The sequence below is a fragment of the Callorhinus ursinus genome, unplaced genomic scaffold (assembly GCF_003265705.2).
Source record: "Callorhinus ursinus isolate GAN/ISIS: 27379988/994484 unplaced genomic scaffold, GSC_fseal_2.0 scaffold50, whole genome shotgun sequence".
NCBI lineage: Eukaryota > Metazoa > Chordata > Mammalia > Carnivora > Otariidae > Callorhinus > Callorhinus ursinus.
In genome coordinates this window covers 10,645,196-10,659,686 of record NW_027397112.1, presented here as the reverse complement: position 1 = coordinate 10,659,686, position 14,491 = coordinate 10,645,196, and the positions used below count along the sequence as shown (strand labels likewise).

The 14,491-nt window shown below is 55.7% G+C and overlaps 1 protein-coding gene across 2 annotated transcripts in view; it reads left to right on the top strand.

Annotated features, from left to right (window-relative positions):
• The first annotated feature begins 2,456 nt into the window (after positions 1 to 2,456).
• Positions 2,457 to 14,491, top strand: part of CRHR1 (corticotropin releasing hormone receptor 1) — a 46,443-nt gene continuing 34,408 nt past the window's right edge. For both annotated transcript variants that reach the window (XM_073883138.1, XM_073883136.1), the window contains exon 1: positions 2,457 to 2,576. In XM_073883138.1, coding sequence (XP_073739239.1) covers positions 2,544 to 2,576 — 33 coding nt within the window. In that variant the 5' untranslated portion in view covers positions 2,457 to 2,543. The remainder of the gene's footprint in view (positions 2,577 to 14,491) is intronic.

Genomic DNA, 14,491 nt, shown 5'->3' with positions numbered 1-14,491 from the left:
TGGTCCCTGGAGAGTCAGCTCTAAGGTTGGGCAGGACTTAACAGGGCCTGGGCAAACCTCCCTGAGGGCCCACCAGCTTATGATCCTCTGATTTCACAATTCACTGCTTCTGTGACCTTCTAATCAAGAATTCTGCTCCCACAAAGAATTGCCTAGAAAGGAGGAACCATGAGGCCCATACATTTGAGCATCAGGTCCACTCAACTATGATAATGGTGGTGGTGGTGGTGGTGATGGCAATAGTGACTATTGCTAACCTTCACTAAGCCCATGCTCTGTGCCAGGCACCGTTCCAAGCCATTTACAAATATTAACTCATTTAAACCGACCTACAACCTTATGAGGTAAGCATTCCTACCCCCATTCTATAGATAAGAAAATTGAGGCTCTGTTAAAGAATTTTTCAGGTTTATACAGCGTGTAAGTAGAAGAGCCAAGACTCAAACTCAGGCTACATGACTCCAGAACGTGCACTAGGCTAGACCACTCTGCATTTAATTTTTGTTGAGAATAATAACACATTGACAATCTGGCTGGTGCATCCATCTCTTTCCGGCTTGGATGGGGTGAGTCTGTGCTGGATTCAGCATAACCAGCTCGCAGCACTAACCTAATGGAGGTTTTGCAAGACTCAGGACTGTGTGCTTCATCTAGAAAGTGCCATCCTGTGTGGCTAAGCCAGTGTGACCAGCTGGCTTCCTGGGCAATGCCCCTCCCCACTTGACGGCCCCAAACCCCTTCAGAGCCCCAGCCTCCGGGCACTTTGAGCTGGGGATCAGGAACCTGAAGTCAAGGCTCAACAGCTATGGGACTTCAGACAGGTCACAACCAGTCTGCACCTCAGTTTCCCTGAAAGCAAACTGTGCATGTCGAATCACACTACCTCTTACAGTAACTCCCTTTCTGAGTGAAGAATCAGCTGGACCCCTGAATGCGCTGGTTCTTGCCTAATGTGATGAGAGGTGGGTGGATGGGGGGGACGTGTGTGTGTGTGTGTGTGTGTGTGTGTGTGTGTGCGCGCGCGCGCGCAGCAGGGCACAGAGTCCAGGGCAGTTAGGATCCGAGTTTGATTTCAAAGTCGGCTCGCCACCACTCTGGGACCGTGCTCTGCCTGGGACTCCTCGGGCTTGCTCTGAAGGGGCTTTGCTTGGCGCTGCAGGCTGAGCCTTTGCCGGGTGGCTCCACCACTCTCTTCAACTTCTCCGTGAAGAAAGGAAGGGGTAGGAGAAGTCAAAAATTCTGTCCAAATGCAAGGGCTGGAGAGGAAAGTTTAAGGGGCTGGAGGAGATGGGAACTGCTTCCCATAGCTGGGGGTGGGGTAGGGAGCTAGGGAGCCAAGCCAGCTGAAGACCCCGAGGTCCGGCTGGGAGGCTGACCCCGCCCCCGAGGGTCTGGCCGACAGGGGGCGCTCGGCCTCCTCCACGCCCTGCTCTCTGGATGCCTAGCTGCTTTCCCCTGCTGTAGTGCTGTGCGCGCACTGCTTTCCCCTCCACGGTGCTCAGATGCCCGCTAGTCCTTCAGGGCACCGCCGTCTCCCCTTCGTCTTAGGGTTCCCAGGTTCAGCCCCTTGCCTGGACCAAACTGGGCAGGCGCTTAGTTTGTGGAATGAACGAATGAATGAATGAACGAACGAACGAACGAATGAATGAGAAGGATTCGTCCCGCAGAGCTTCGCGTCTCTGCGTGCACCTGGGGTGTGGGTGCCAAAGGGGGTGAGGATTCAACGCCCGGACCCTGCTGAAGTGGGGGCCGCGCGGACCTTCTCCTGGCCGGCTGCAGGGCGGGAACTGCCCAAACGCAGTGCCCTGCTTCACCCGGTTTCCGCGGCGTCTCTGCCCATTCGGGGCTGCCCAGTTCCCCAGTCTCCAATCGCCTCGCTATTATAGATTCACCTGAGCCCCCCAAGTTCCCCCAGACTCCCTGGACTCCCCAGACCCCGACCTCAAGCCAGGCGGGAGGAGGGAGGCGGGAGGCGGGAGGCTGCCTCCTCTCCCGCCCCCGCCCTCCCATCCCGGGCTGCGGCGGCCGCCACCGCTGTCAGTGCGTCCCGCCGACTGCCGCAAACCCCGGCGCAGGGAAAGGGGGTCAGCAAGGCGAGCGCGCGGGGAGCCAGCCCGGGAAAGGGGGGGGTCGGAGGAGGCGAGGGGGAGCGAGCAGAGGGGCGCGGCGCGGAGGAGGGACCGAAGGGGAGGGGAGAGGCGAGGGCGAGAGGGGAGGGGACGCTAGGCGAGGGGGCGGGGAGTCGAGGCGGGTTGCTGCGCGGACCGAGGGGGAGGCGGCGGGGACGCGAGGCGGCTGTCGGCCCGGCTGAGTCTGGCAACGGCGGCCGGACTTGCCCGGGCCGGGGAGAGCGGGAACCCGCGGGGCCGGGCCGGGCTGCGGGGCCGGAGAGCGCCGACCCGGGCACCTCGGAGCCGGGCAGCGCGACACCGGGGCCCGGCTGCCCAGCCCGCGCCGCGGCCCCAGCCCGCCACCGTCGGCCGGCCCCTCTGGGATGTCCGAGGGACCCAGGCGTCCGGGACAGTGATCGAGCGAGCCCGAGGATGGGACGGCGCCCGCAGCTGCGGCTCGTCAAGGTAAGAGCGAGCCGGTCAGCCCTCGAGCGCGGGCGCCCCCAGCCCTGGGCCGGCGCGGGACGCGGGTGGGCTGTGGGTGTAATGGGGGTCCCTGGGGAGGGCTGTGCACAGGTCCCTGTCCCTGGACCTCTGGAGCCGGCGTGGCGGGGGTGGGGAGGACTCAAGAGAAAAAAAGACATCATTGTGGCGAAGCTGCTGGGATGTTGGCGGAGGAGGGGGTCCGCCCACCCGGGCCACCGGCTGTGTGCGGAGAATCGCTTAAGGCTTTGGGAGTGAAAACTTGGTTCCACCGCTCCCCCCACCCCCCGATGCAGACCCCGACCCCAGGACAGGCGGCTCTGGAGGTGGGTTCCCCACCGGCCCCAGCACCCTCTCACCAGCTCCCCCACTCCGCCCGCCCCCGCCCTGTTCTTGGGAGCTCCTTCCTGCCCCTTCCCCTGCTCGGAAAGCTGCGAGCCCGGGGAGATAAATGTCCCCCGTGTCTCCCAGCCTTTGATCAATCTCGCAATCTCCGGGGAGGAGACGGTGCAGCCGGCAGCGGTTACAGCCCTGCGCGGCAGCCGGCCGGCAGGAGCCCAGCGCTCGCTGCCCGAGCCTTTGCACTCGCGAGTCCCTGTGCCGCGCGGGCGGCCGCGCCTGCTTCTCCTGCTCCGGGTCTGGCGACGCGATTCCGGCGCCCGGAGTTTCGAAAAAGTCGCCAGACCGCACGTCCAGCGTTTGCAGGCTGAAGTTCGGGGGCGACGGGGAGTGCCCGCGGGCTGCGTCGGCCGGGGAAGGGCCGGGGTGTCGTCAGTCCGGCCCGCCGGTAGTGACAGGCGCCACTTCCAGGGCCGAGCGCTTCCCAAAGCGGTTCGGCTTGCCGGGTGTAGGCGCGTAAGCAGCAGCCGGAGGGAGAGGTGGGTGGGCCTGGGCACCGCTGCCTGGGAGCCCTGCCCTCGCCGGAGGATCCGGACTCTTGCAGGGTCGGTGTGGATGGCCTGGGCTACAAACACAGACCACACGAGCTTGACTGGGTCCGGGGCATTTAAAAGCGATTACATTGAAAAGAATTGAATGGATTTGGGGGAGGGGTGCGAATTTCATTTTTCCATCAGTTATTAAACCAACTGTACGTATACCAAGCTCACAGTGGTTTGACTTAAAGCACCCAAATTTTAAAATGTAAAAGCTGTCAGTTGTTCAATGGAGACGTTACTGAAGCTTTCTCCACCCTCTCTCCCTCCCCTCCTAAATATTTATAAGTGGTTTTTTTAAAACAGCTGAGGGGTGGTCTGATTGAACCCATAGCCCCTCCCCCACCCATTAACTGAGGACTAGGGGTGAACCCAGAGATTATTTTCTGGGTGATGGGGGGGGAGGGAGGAAGAAAAACATCTAGGGAAGTAGAATAGATGGTATTGAATGAGAATATTTTCCGAAAGGCTAGTGTGTACCCAACCTTGCTCTGAATTCACTAATCAGTTAGACTGAATAGGATCTTTTAAATGGATTCAAAGAACTGAACTGTAGGTTTTGTTTTGTTTTTTAAGTTTACATGGTAATAGGTAAATGTTCTTTCTCAGAATCCTGGGCAATTCTCTGCTTAGAATTGTCACGTTTTTCTACAAGAAAAAAGGAATATTTTTTTCTTGTCGTTATGTGTGTGTTTTTCCTTGTATATGGTGAGATGTGTGTTTCTCCTACTAGATGGTGAGGTGTGTGCCCTGTGTCCAATAAATACCGAATGAGTGAGAGGCAGTGAATGAATGGACAGCTAATGCTGGTTTCAATTAAATAATTACTTTTTTCCTTCTATTTATGTAGCATGGACAAGTTGCTGGGTGTTGTTCTACCTGCTTTGCAAATATTAAGTCACTTAGTCTTTATAACAGCCCTAGGAAGTAGGGATTATTACTGAGGCACAGAGAGGCTAAGTAACTTGTTCAAGGTCATACAGCCAGTGAGTAGTGAGTGGAACCAGAATTCAAACCTGGACACTGTTCTAAGGGTTTGTTAGCTTTGATCAGCAAATATTCAAAGCCACTTAAATCTCATCCTAGACCTCTGCCAGATGAGAGCCCAGGTAGTTCTGTCAGTTTGAATCTAGGGGAGTTAATCCAACATCCAGCTCGGTCCCCAACAAGTCAGCCAGCGTTGGGAAAGAACCCACTCTGGGGCACTTATTGTGGGGTTAGCACTGCCCTGGTTACAGGGGACTGGATGGAAAGTGTGGATGCAGAGGAGGAGACAGGTGAAATATTGTCTCTGCCCCCAGGTGAGAGGGGAATGGAGCGCCTCTGGGTCACCGACCCACCAGCTGCAGCTCCTCGCAGGGAGACCCAAGTGTGGCTCGGCTCCCAGTGGTGGGCTCCAGGTGGGCCGCAGGTGTGAGGGTGGAGAAGGCAAAGCCTGGTGGGATAGCAAAAGAGATTGAGTTCTGAAGCCGGCGCTGGTTTTATTGCTATTGTTCTTTTTTTTAAAAGAATTTTTTTTTATTTATTTGAGAGAGAGAGAGAGAGAGCACAGCAGGGGAGGAGTAGAGGGAGAGGGAGAAGCAGACTCCCTGAGAACAGGGAGCCCGATGTGGGACTCCATCCCAGGACTCCAGGATCATGACCTGAGCCAAAGGCTTAACCGACTGAGCCACCCAGGTGCCCCCTATTGCTATTGTTCTTATCATAAGAGCAATCGAGTAGCATCACACCGTCTAGAAACCAGAGGGGGCAATTATTACCCCCTCGCCCTCCTCACACAGCCACTGCAATCATTTTTGAGGTGATCCCTGGAGGCCCTTTCTGGGTACCCTTGTGGCTGTTGGGCACACCCTCGTACTATGTCACAGCCTGAGTCTGTCCCGGGTTATTCCCGAGCCTCCAGAGGGAGCTTGTCAACATCTGCGTATTGCTTGTACGTGGATGTACTTTGGATCCCGAACCGGCACATATTTGGACCATTTTCAAATTCTTTTTTGACAGATACTACAGAGCCACTTCCTGAGGGGAGCATTGGCGGGGGGGGGGGGGGGGGGGGGCGGGGGGGGGGGAGGGAGCGGGGGTGGGGGCATGGGCTGCCCCAGACCAGGTACAGAGTAGGAGAGTGTGGCTGAAAGGCATCCAAGGCCTTTCAGATTCTATATGAGTCTCTAGGGAGAGGGTCAGTCCAGTGGAAAAGCAGGACACTGACCCAGAGCCTGTGAGGATCAGCTCAAGTGGAAAATCCATTTCTCACCCTCTCTGACATTTGCCCCTCGGGGAGCATCAGCAACCAGCAGGGTTCAGCTGCACAGAAGAAGGAGTTTGGAGGGTCCAAGGTGCCCCCTGGCAGCACCCCACGCACCCACAATGCATGCCGAGCCCAGGGGCCCTAGCCCTGGCCATGGTGTGGCCTGGAAGGAAGGCATTAGGCACAGGGCTGATCATTTCTGCAGTTATTGGGGTGGAAAGGCCATCAGCCTGGGATTTGGCAAATGTGACTTGGGTCTCAGCTGTACCTCTAATCAGCTGTGTGACTTAAGGCAGCTCACCTTCCCTCTCTGAGCTGCAGTTTCTCTGTCTATAAACAGGGGTATTGGACTAGATTCCCTGGTACCTTTCACATCTCTGTGAAAGATCTGTTCCCAAACAGTCCTTAGGGCCATGACTTTCTCCGGGAAGAGTGGGCTAGAGCGGAGCCACTTCCCAGCTCTGTCCTCCCCAGCTGTGGTACCTTGGTACTTGGCACCTGGACTCAGTACCCTGTCTGAGCTTGAGTATCTCCAACTATGAAATGGAGGCAGGACCTAACTCACGATGCTGAAGTAAGGATGAAAGAATTAATCCACGGAAAGTACCTGAAATGGCACCTGGCACAGTTTGTTTTCAGAAAACATTGCAAGGTGACTGCTCTTCAGACGAAAGGGGATAATGTAGGAAAAGCAACTAGGAGAAGCTCTTGGACGCTCAATATATAGCATTTTTGCATCTTTCACTTTTCACAGCACCAAGCCTAATAATCCACTGCACGTAGTGGTCATTTCATGAATGTTTGTTGATTGGATGGATGGCATTATTGTTGCTTTTTCCAGTTTGCTATTGTACGATCAGGGTGGACCAATTGCTGTTCCCACGAGATGCAGATGTCATGTCAAAATCACCCTAGCAGAAAAGCCATCTCGGGGCACCTGGGTAGCTCAGTCGGTTAAGCCTCCGACTCTTGATTTCAGCTCAGGTCATGGTCTCATGGTCATGAGATGGAGTCCCACTGGCTCTGCACTGGGCATGGGAGCCTGATTGGGATTTTTCTCTCTCTTCCTCTCCCTCTGCCCCTCCCATCCCCCCTCTCTCCCTTAAAAAAAAAAAAAAAGAAAGAAAAAGAAAAAGAAAAAGAAAGCCATCTCTGATGCTCTGATGCAGAAGACAGGAACTGCCCCTTAACTCCACTATTTAAAAAAGGAAGGAAGGAAGGAAGGAAGGAAGGAAGGAAGGAAGGAAGGAAGGAAGGAAGGAAGGAAGGAAGACAGGAAGACAGCAAGCAACAAAGAGCCAATGCAGCATCCCAGTGATTTAGAGGCTCCGTTGAGGGTAGAGCCTTGTCTGCTGAAGCTCGAGCCCCTTTGCTGTGTCTGGAGGAGAGCTAGTTGGTAGCAGGTGACCTGCGCCTTTCTTGTTTCTTCCTTCGTGCAGAGAGGGGTGGGGGTGGTGATCTCTCCCAGTTCTGACTCTCCCCTAACCAACCCTGGAATCAACAAAAGGAAAAGTGAGCCCATTTTGGAGCTAAGGCCAAATCTCAATCTTAGTTGCAGTTTCACATTCAAAGAATGGATCTGTTAATTACAAATTACAAAGTCTATTTAAACCTTGAAAAAAAAAAAAACAAAAAATAACCCCCAAATGACTGCTGTTTACTTAGATTCTCTGAGTGCTTTTTCAGCACTTGCCTTCAGACTTGGCTCTTGGCCAGCCAGCCCTCACTCTGCCCGATGTGGTGGTCAGCATCTTCTTGTGCAGGTGGGAACATCAGGTGAAGCAGATGTGGGCAAGTGAGGTTATCACTTTGAACCTCAGTTTTTTCGCCTGTAAAAAGGGAGAAAATGGTACCTACTTTAAGGGATTAATCATAATGATTTCATGAGATGTCAGGTGTGAAATTAAGCACAATTGCACAGTGTCTGGCTTAATAAGTAATTAGCTAGAGTAGTCACTTAATAAATCTTACCAAATTTTATCAATCCAAATAAGACCACCAAAGGATGGGGTGAGGGAATGGAAGGCGGAGGAAGGAGTGCTTGGCAATGGAGAATCTCCTCCTGCCCCAAGAGTCCTTGTCACAGTCTCTGGGGAGAAGGGATGGGGTCACCTGCCGTCAGCTGAGTGCAAACGTCAAAGGACAGAGGTGCCTGCAATTGGCCCTCTGAATATCTGACATGTGAAAACACTTAATAATAAAAGTGAGACATGTAGGGAGGATAATACAAAATGATTAACTCACTGATGCAAGCAATTATTTTGAAAACAATTAGCTGGAGTCCATTAAGCAACAGATTCTTCACCATTCCTTTCCGGAGTAAGCGGTGTCTGCTTCAGCAAAATGGAGAAGAGGGGTGGGGTGGGGAGGGGGAGCCTTGGGGAGCATGGACATAAACTTCCTTTTCTGTGAAATGGCCATGTTGAGAGGTATTTCTGGGAGACAGGTCCCGTGTACACAGAACTGCCAATTCAAATGCTCTTGCCAAATGTGTTCTTTGGCCAACTGTCCACGCAGTGGCCATGAAACTGTTTCAGGGACAAATGAAGATATTTGTGAGTACCCTGCCTGCCCTATAAACACAGGCAATTTCATGATCCCACCCTGGCCCTGCTGAGCCCTCGGGGAACAGCCCCAGTGAGGTGCTTTAAGGAGGGGTTCTTGGGGTACACTCCTGCCCCCCCCACCTCTCCATCTGTTTCCAACCTCCAGCCAATCTGGCCATGAGCCAGGGCGCCTAGGTCAGAGTCCAGGATAGAAACTGGCCAGACTGGTCCAGCCGCTTCTGTTGCTCTAGGCTGTCAGACTACAATTTGGAGATTTAAGAGGAGTAGGGTTATCCTGAGGCACAGGGGGGAGACTTAGTTGAAACTTTAAGCGCTGGGAGGCGGGGCCTTTGGGACCTTGAACCGCTCCGTGTGCCTGGCAGGTGCCTGGAGCCCAAGAGCCCGGGACCAAGCCTTGCCAGGGTAATGGGCAAGCAAGGGCAAGAGATGGCTGTGTCATTTCATTTAGGGCAGGGACTTTCTCCCCTGGGATCCATGTTTTCCCAGCCTCCTTGGCATCGTGTGGGAAGGGCTCAGTGGTTTCTAGAGGAGCCAGCCCTGACACGTGGGGAGAGGGAAGGAGGCCCAAGAATACGGGGCTGGACCCTGCAGGCTGGGGGAGGAGACTGGGGGGGGTGGGTGGCTACCCTGGGGGAGGGTTGAGGAAAGCTCTGGGCTGACTAGGCACAGTCCTCAGGGGTCCAGGCCCCCAGCACTGGTCCCCTCACCCCCCATCCCACTAACAGAAGCAAAAGCCCAGCAGGCCATGGGCCTGCTCAGGGTGGACAATTTTATTATTATATAAGATGTGGGCATGCAGAGAGACAGCAGAGAGGCAGACAGAGAGACAGAAACTAAAGGTGATGCAGAGGTGGGTACCACTGGCTAAAGTAGGCATGAGAGAGAGAGAGATCGGGACAGAAAGCCTAGAGGACAGAGGAAGGAGGAAGGGAGAGAGAGAGAGGGAAAGAGAGAAAGAAGTATAGCAAGAAAAAAGACCTGTGTGTCATTTTTGGTGGTTTTGCTTTGTACTTCTGTACCCCCTTGCACGCAACAGAACGCGTGCCCCTGCTTCTGAGGCCAGAGACCGCATTTTCCCTCTTCATTTCTTCTAAGAATTATCACCCCCCATCCCTACCCTTCTGCCTGGTGCCTTCCTCCGCTGTCAGGAGACCCCGGGAGAGCAGGGATGCTCTGAGGCTCGCTGTGTGGAGGCCGCTGATGCACATGCACAGAAAGGAGCCCTCCCCTCACCCGCACCAGCCTCCCGCTGCCTCCAGGGCTGCGTTCCCCTCCCCAAGTTCCGAAGGAACAGAGCCTGCTGCCTTTGTGGTCCTAACTGACTGCCGGTGTGCAGTCTGTCTGTCTGTCTCTTTCACACACACACACGCACACACACACACGGATTCCGGGGAGTGAGCCACCTTGGCAGCGTTTGTACTAGGATGCCCCCACCTGCTGCCCCTCAGATGGTCACCACCCCGTCCTCTCTTCCCTAAGCACAGCTGAACCGGCAAGGCTGGTGTGTGGCATCCACCAGCTAGAGGCCAGGGCTGGAGGACAGACTCACAGAAGAGTAGCACAACCCAGGGGCTGTGTGCTCACAGTGGACAAGTGGACGGCAGGTCGGACAGTCTCCATGGTCACTCCCGGGGCCACACATGCCTGGCTGGGAAGCTGAGAGGCTGGCCCTTGGAGGGAGGCCTGTGTCCTGGGCTTGGTCTGAGCCCCTGCCCTCTCCCCTTCCTCCTGCCTTGCTCTCTAACCAGCTTCTCTTGGTCAGATGCGCCATTTACTGAGCTGCCTCTGTGCCAGGGCCCCCACACACCACCCTACTGAGTCCTCCTCTCCCATTCTGGACGTGAAAGAATCAGACACTCTGGGCAACCCATCAATGTTCCGGCCCTCCACCTCACTCAGACTGTCCTCCTTCCTACCCCCTCTGTACCCCCAGAATACACATTTCTTTTTTTTTTTTAAGATTTTATTTATTTATTTGACAGAGAGAGACACAGCGAGAGAGGGAACACAAGCAGGGGGAGTGGGAGAGGGAGAAGCAGGCTTCCAGCCAAGCAGGGAGTCTGATGCGGGGCTCGGTGTGGGACTCTATCCCAGGACCCTGGGATCACGACCTGAGCCAAAGGCAGATGCTTAATGACTAAGCCACCCAGGCGCACCCCCCCCGAATACTCATTTCTAACGGCTGCCCTGCCTTTGGCCATGCTGCTGCTCATTGTGGGGCTTCCGCCCTCCAGTCTCTGCACCAGACCTGTCTGACATGTCCACCAAAGTCTTCCTGAACTATCCTCTTCCTGAACTAACCCCCTCTTCCAGGAAGCCCTCCCGTCCAAGTGCATCTCTCCCTGGTTGTTCCTGTGCTTGCTCTGTGTCTCCTCCTCCTGATGTGAGCCTCTAGCTCAGGGTGGGCTCTCAAACAACAGGGCACTCTCTTGTTCTTTGGTGTGTCACCCCACAGGATGCTCAAAACATTTGCTAACCAGACCCCACACGGACCCCTAGTCGCTCACATCCCCTGAGGCCTTGTTCCTACCACACATTCTGAGCTCCGCCGGGGCCAGGAGGAGTCCCTTAAACACACACACAAAGGTCCCTGGCACCCCGTCCAGCGCTCCAGGCCCGCACGGAGACCACAGATGTGGAATTCAGGGGAGGGCGTCTCCCGGTTCCTGCTCCCTGCTGCATGTTTGTCGGTGCACGTAGAGGTGCTATGGCGACAGGAGACACAGAAATGACAAGCTAGACAGAGAGTTCCTCTGCCTCTGTGTGTGGATTTATGACTCAATGGCGGATCGAGTGCTACGCTGTCGGTGCCACTTAGTAACACTGAGCGATTCCGGCCCTGCCCGGTGTCCCACCCCTGTCCCCACTTTGTCTACATGTGAAAAGGGTTCTGGGCAGGGTTGGTGGGAGATGTCGCTCGAGGCAGATTTGGAGCTGGGCTGACAAAGGTGCAAGATCCTTCTCAGAACCTGGGGTCTTCAGACAGCAGGGCACTGTGGTCTCCAAGCAGGGGCCGGGGAGGAGGTGTGGCGGCGGCCTGGGGTTCCCTCCACACTGCTGCCCTGGTTTTGCTGAGAACGAGGCACGAACAGTCAGGCAAGACAGAGGTGGGTAGGGGACACTGGAGGAAAGGAGTGGGCCCATTCTTGCCTCCCTCTAGGGGATCCTGTCTCTCAATCCACATCCTAACCCCCCAGGTCCATAAGGGAGGGGGTGGGGCTGCCTCTGGTGTCTTTCTCTCCAGTTTGCTGGGCCCCCAATAGCCTCACCATTAATGCTGCTGCCAGGCTGTGAAATGCAGGGCCCGTGCGCCCCTGAGGAGCCGAACACCCCCCACACTGAAGAAGGAGCGCTGTCCCTAAAGCTGAGGGGGCTGGGTGCCTGGGGTTGGAGCCAGCTCTGCCACTTCCCAGCTGGGTAACCTTGGGCAAGTCACACAGCCTTGCCAGGCTTGGTCCTCCTCTGGACCATGATGGAAAATAAAGGAGGAGATGCTATGTGGTGAGGGTCCCGCCCCCCGGTAAAACTCACTGAGTGAGGCCTGCTGCTTTTACTGGGGGGCCCCTCCCCTCGCCTCTGCCACCCTGGACGCTGGCCCCAACCATGGAGCCTCCTCCGTGGGGCCTCCCCGATAAGCCAGCCACAGTCTGCTCTCTTCCAGCTAAGGCAAGACTTCTCACACAGGCCGTGGGGAAGGATTTTTCCAGTCCATGGCAGACTGGCACCTGGCCCTACTGCGTGTGATGATTGTGCAGCCTGTACCACATGCCTGTCCTGGAGAGGTGGACGGCGTTGGAGTTGGTCTAACCCTGTTCACTGAGATGCATCTCTTGACAACCTGGAAGGATGTCCGAGCGAGGACAATTCACATCAGTGTTTCCAAATGCTTACTCTCAGTGACAAACGGTTTGCAGCCCAGCACCCATCCCGACTACCCTTTGAGTACCGCTGGTCTAAAACCGTCCTTTGGAGCCGGAACTGATGGCCCAGAATCCCTGGTTCACTTTTCATGGGAGCCTGGCTGCCGGCCATGCTCTGCACTGTGGGGACTGGGAGGACTCTGGATGGAGCGGCTCTTTCTGGCAGGGGAGCCTGGGGCCTGACGCGGGAAGAGCTCATGGCCAAGAGGGTGGAAACCTTTGCTTTCCTTGGAGCCCTTAACTCTGGCAATTCTGCGTGGGCCCCCTCCCCTCTTGGTTCTCACTCATCACCTGCACCTTGTCACTGAGGTGGAGGGGGGTAGATTCGTGCCCTTCTGTGGTCGCCATGCTCTGGTGAGACAAGAGAAGCCCTTCCTCTGCGGTGGGTTCACCCCAAAGCTCACGGAAATCAGCCCCACATGGGTTCTAGCCTGTGGCCCCGGGCTTGCCCAAGATAAGGAAGCCCAACTTCTCCGGTGCTCCAGGGCCCGACTCTGGAGCAGTGCCGCCTCCACGGTGCTGGCCCTGGGCACAGGCTGCCCCAGAGCCTTGTCTGGGTGAGCCCAGCTTGCTGGCTTTGGGGAAGAGGCTGCCACTCGTGGTGCCTTCCCTGTGCTGCTCGTTTCCCTGCATAGGCTGCACCCACAGGCAGGCACTTTCTTGCTTCATCCCTGCATCTCCGGCTTCATCCCTGTATCTCCTGTGCACATTCCCACAGTTCCCCTGCTTTCAGCCAGAGGCTAGGAGGTGGGTGAGTGACTGGTCCAAGGTCCCACAGGGCATTTGCTGGAGGGAGTGAGATCAGGGCCTCTTTGTGTCCTACAGACCTGTCTCTCTTGTTCCCCCATCCTTTCCAGGGTTCGTCACCTGCTGGTCCCCCTCCCAGCTTCCATGATGGGCCGGCAGGTGCGTGTCTTCAGATCTGGGAGGAAGCTACAAAACGCTCCAGTACAGAGTTTCCGAGTCTCGGCATGACTGACATTTGGGGCCAGGTCATTCTTTGCTGCGGGGGCTGTCCTGTGCCTGTGAGGCTATAGGGCAGCAGCCCTGGCCTCCAGCCGCTAAATGCCAGTAGCTCTCCTCCAGCTGTGGCTAAATGACATGTTTCATAGGGGACAAAATTGCCCCCAGTTGAGAACCACTGGGTTAGTTCAGGTACACTCAGTTCTGGGGGACCTGCAGAATCACCTGGAGAGCATTAAAAACTAGTGTTTCCCCGCAGGCTGGCTGAACCTGAATTTCTGGGGCGAAGCCCGAGAAACAGAATTTTCTATCTCCCAGATGCCCAGGACTGTCTGGAAACTTCTGATTTCACCTAATTCGCTTCTTCTGCAGGCAAAGAAACAGGGCCATTGCCTGTTGTATGGACGATTGTATGGTTGTTCCTAATCTCTGCCCTAAATTACCCTGCTCAGTGGGGCTTGGTGGCCCAGAAGCCCCTTTAGACCAGTGCCTCATGGCCTTAGAAGGCAGTTGCTTCTCCAGAAACAAACAGCCTCAAAACCTTTAGCGGTTTTCTAATAGAACCTGATTTCCACATGTCAGATGATCTCACTCTGCCTTCCTGGCCCTCTTCACACACCTTTTAAAACCCAGCTTCTTAAAGGACATCCCTTTTCTGCTGACAGCGAAATCCCCCTCACTTCACACCTGTCAGAGAGCGGCTAAGCCGAGGGCACAGCTGATAGTGACACCTGCGTAGCTGGTGTCTTCGCACGCTGTCCCCAGCACCTCAGCTCTGTCGCCCAGAGTAGCAGATGCCTCTCCCATACCCTCAGCAATGGTTTCTCAGTGGCTGGGGGCCATCACAGCTCCCGGGAGCAAGGGGCTGGATCAGAGTCTCGGCACGGCTCCACTCCTCTCCAAGAACCAAACTCAGCCCTGCCCTGAGTCCCCTGACAGTGTCCGACTGGTGTCTACCCCCCCAATTCCCACAGCCAGTTCTTGGGGAGCCAGGTCATAGCCTAGAGCTAGACATCAAGAGGCAAAGGACCCTCCTCTTTGGGAGGGTCCATGCTGAGGGGCGGGGAGTAGGAAGGGGGGCAGGACAGGCAGGGTAACAGGCTATCCCACCCAGGGGTACAATCCCAGCACTGGAACATGGTTCCCATGCCAGGCCCCCCAGTTACTGTGGTAAGCGACCTTGAGTAGATTACCCTCTGTGCATGCATCAGTCTGTCATCTGTGCAGTGGGAAGAGAGTAAAGGCTCAACTTCTTGGAGTCAAG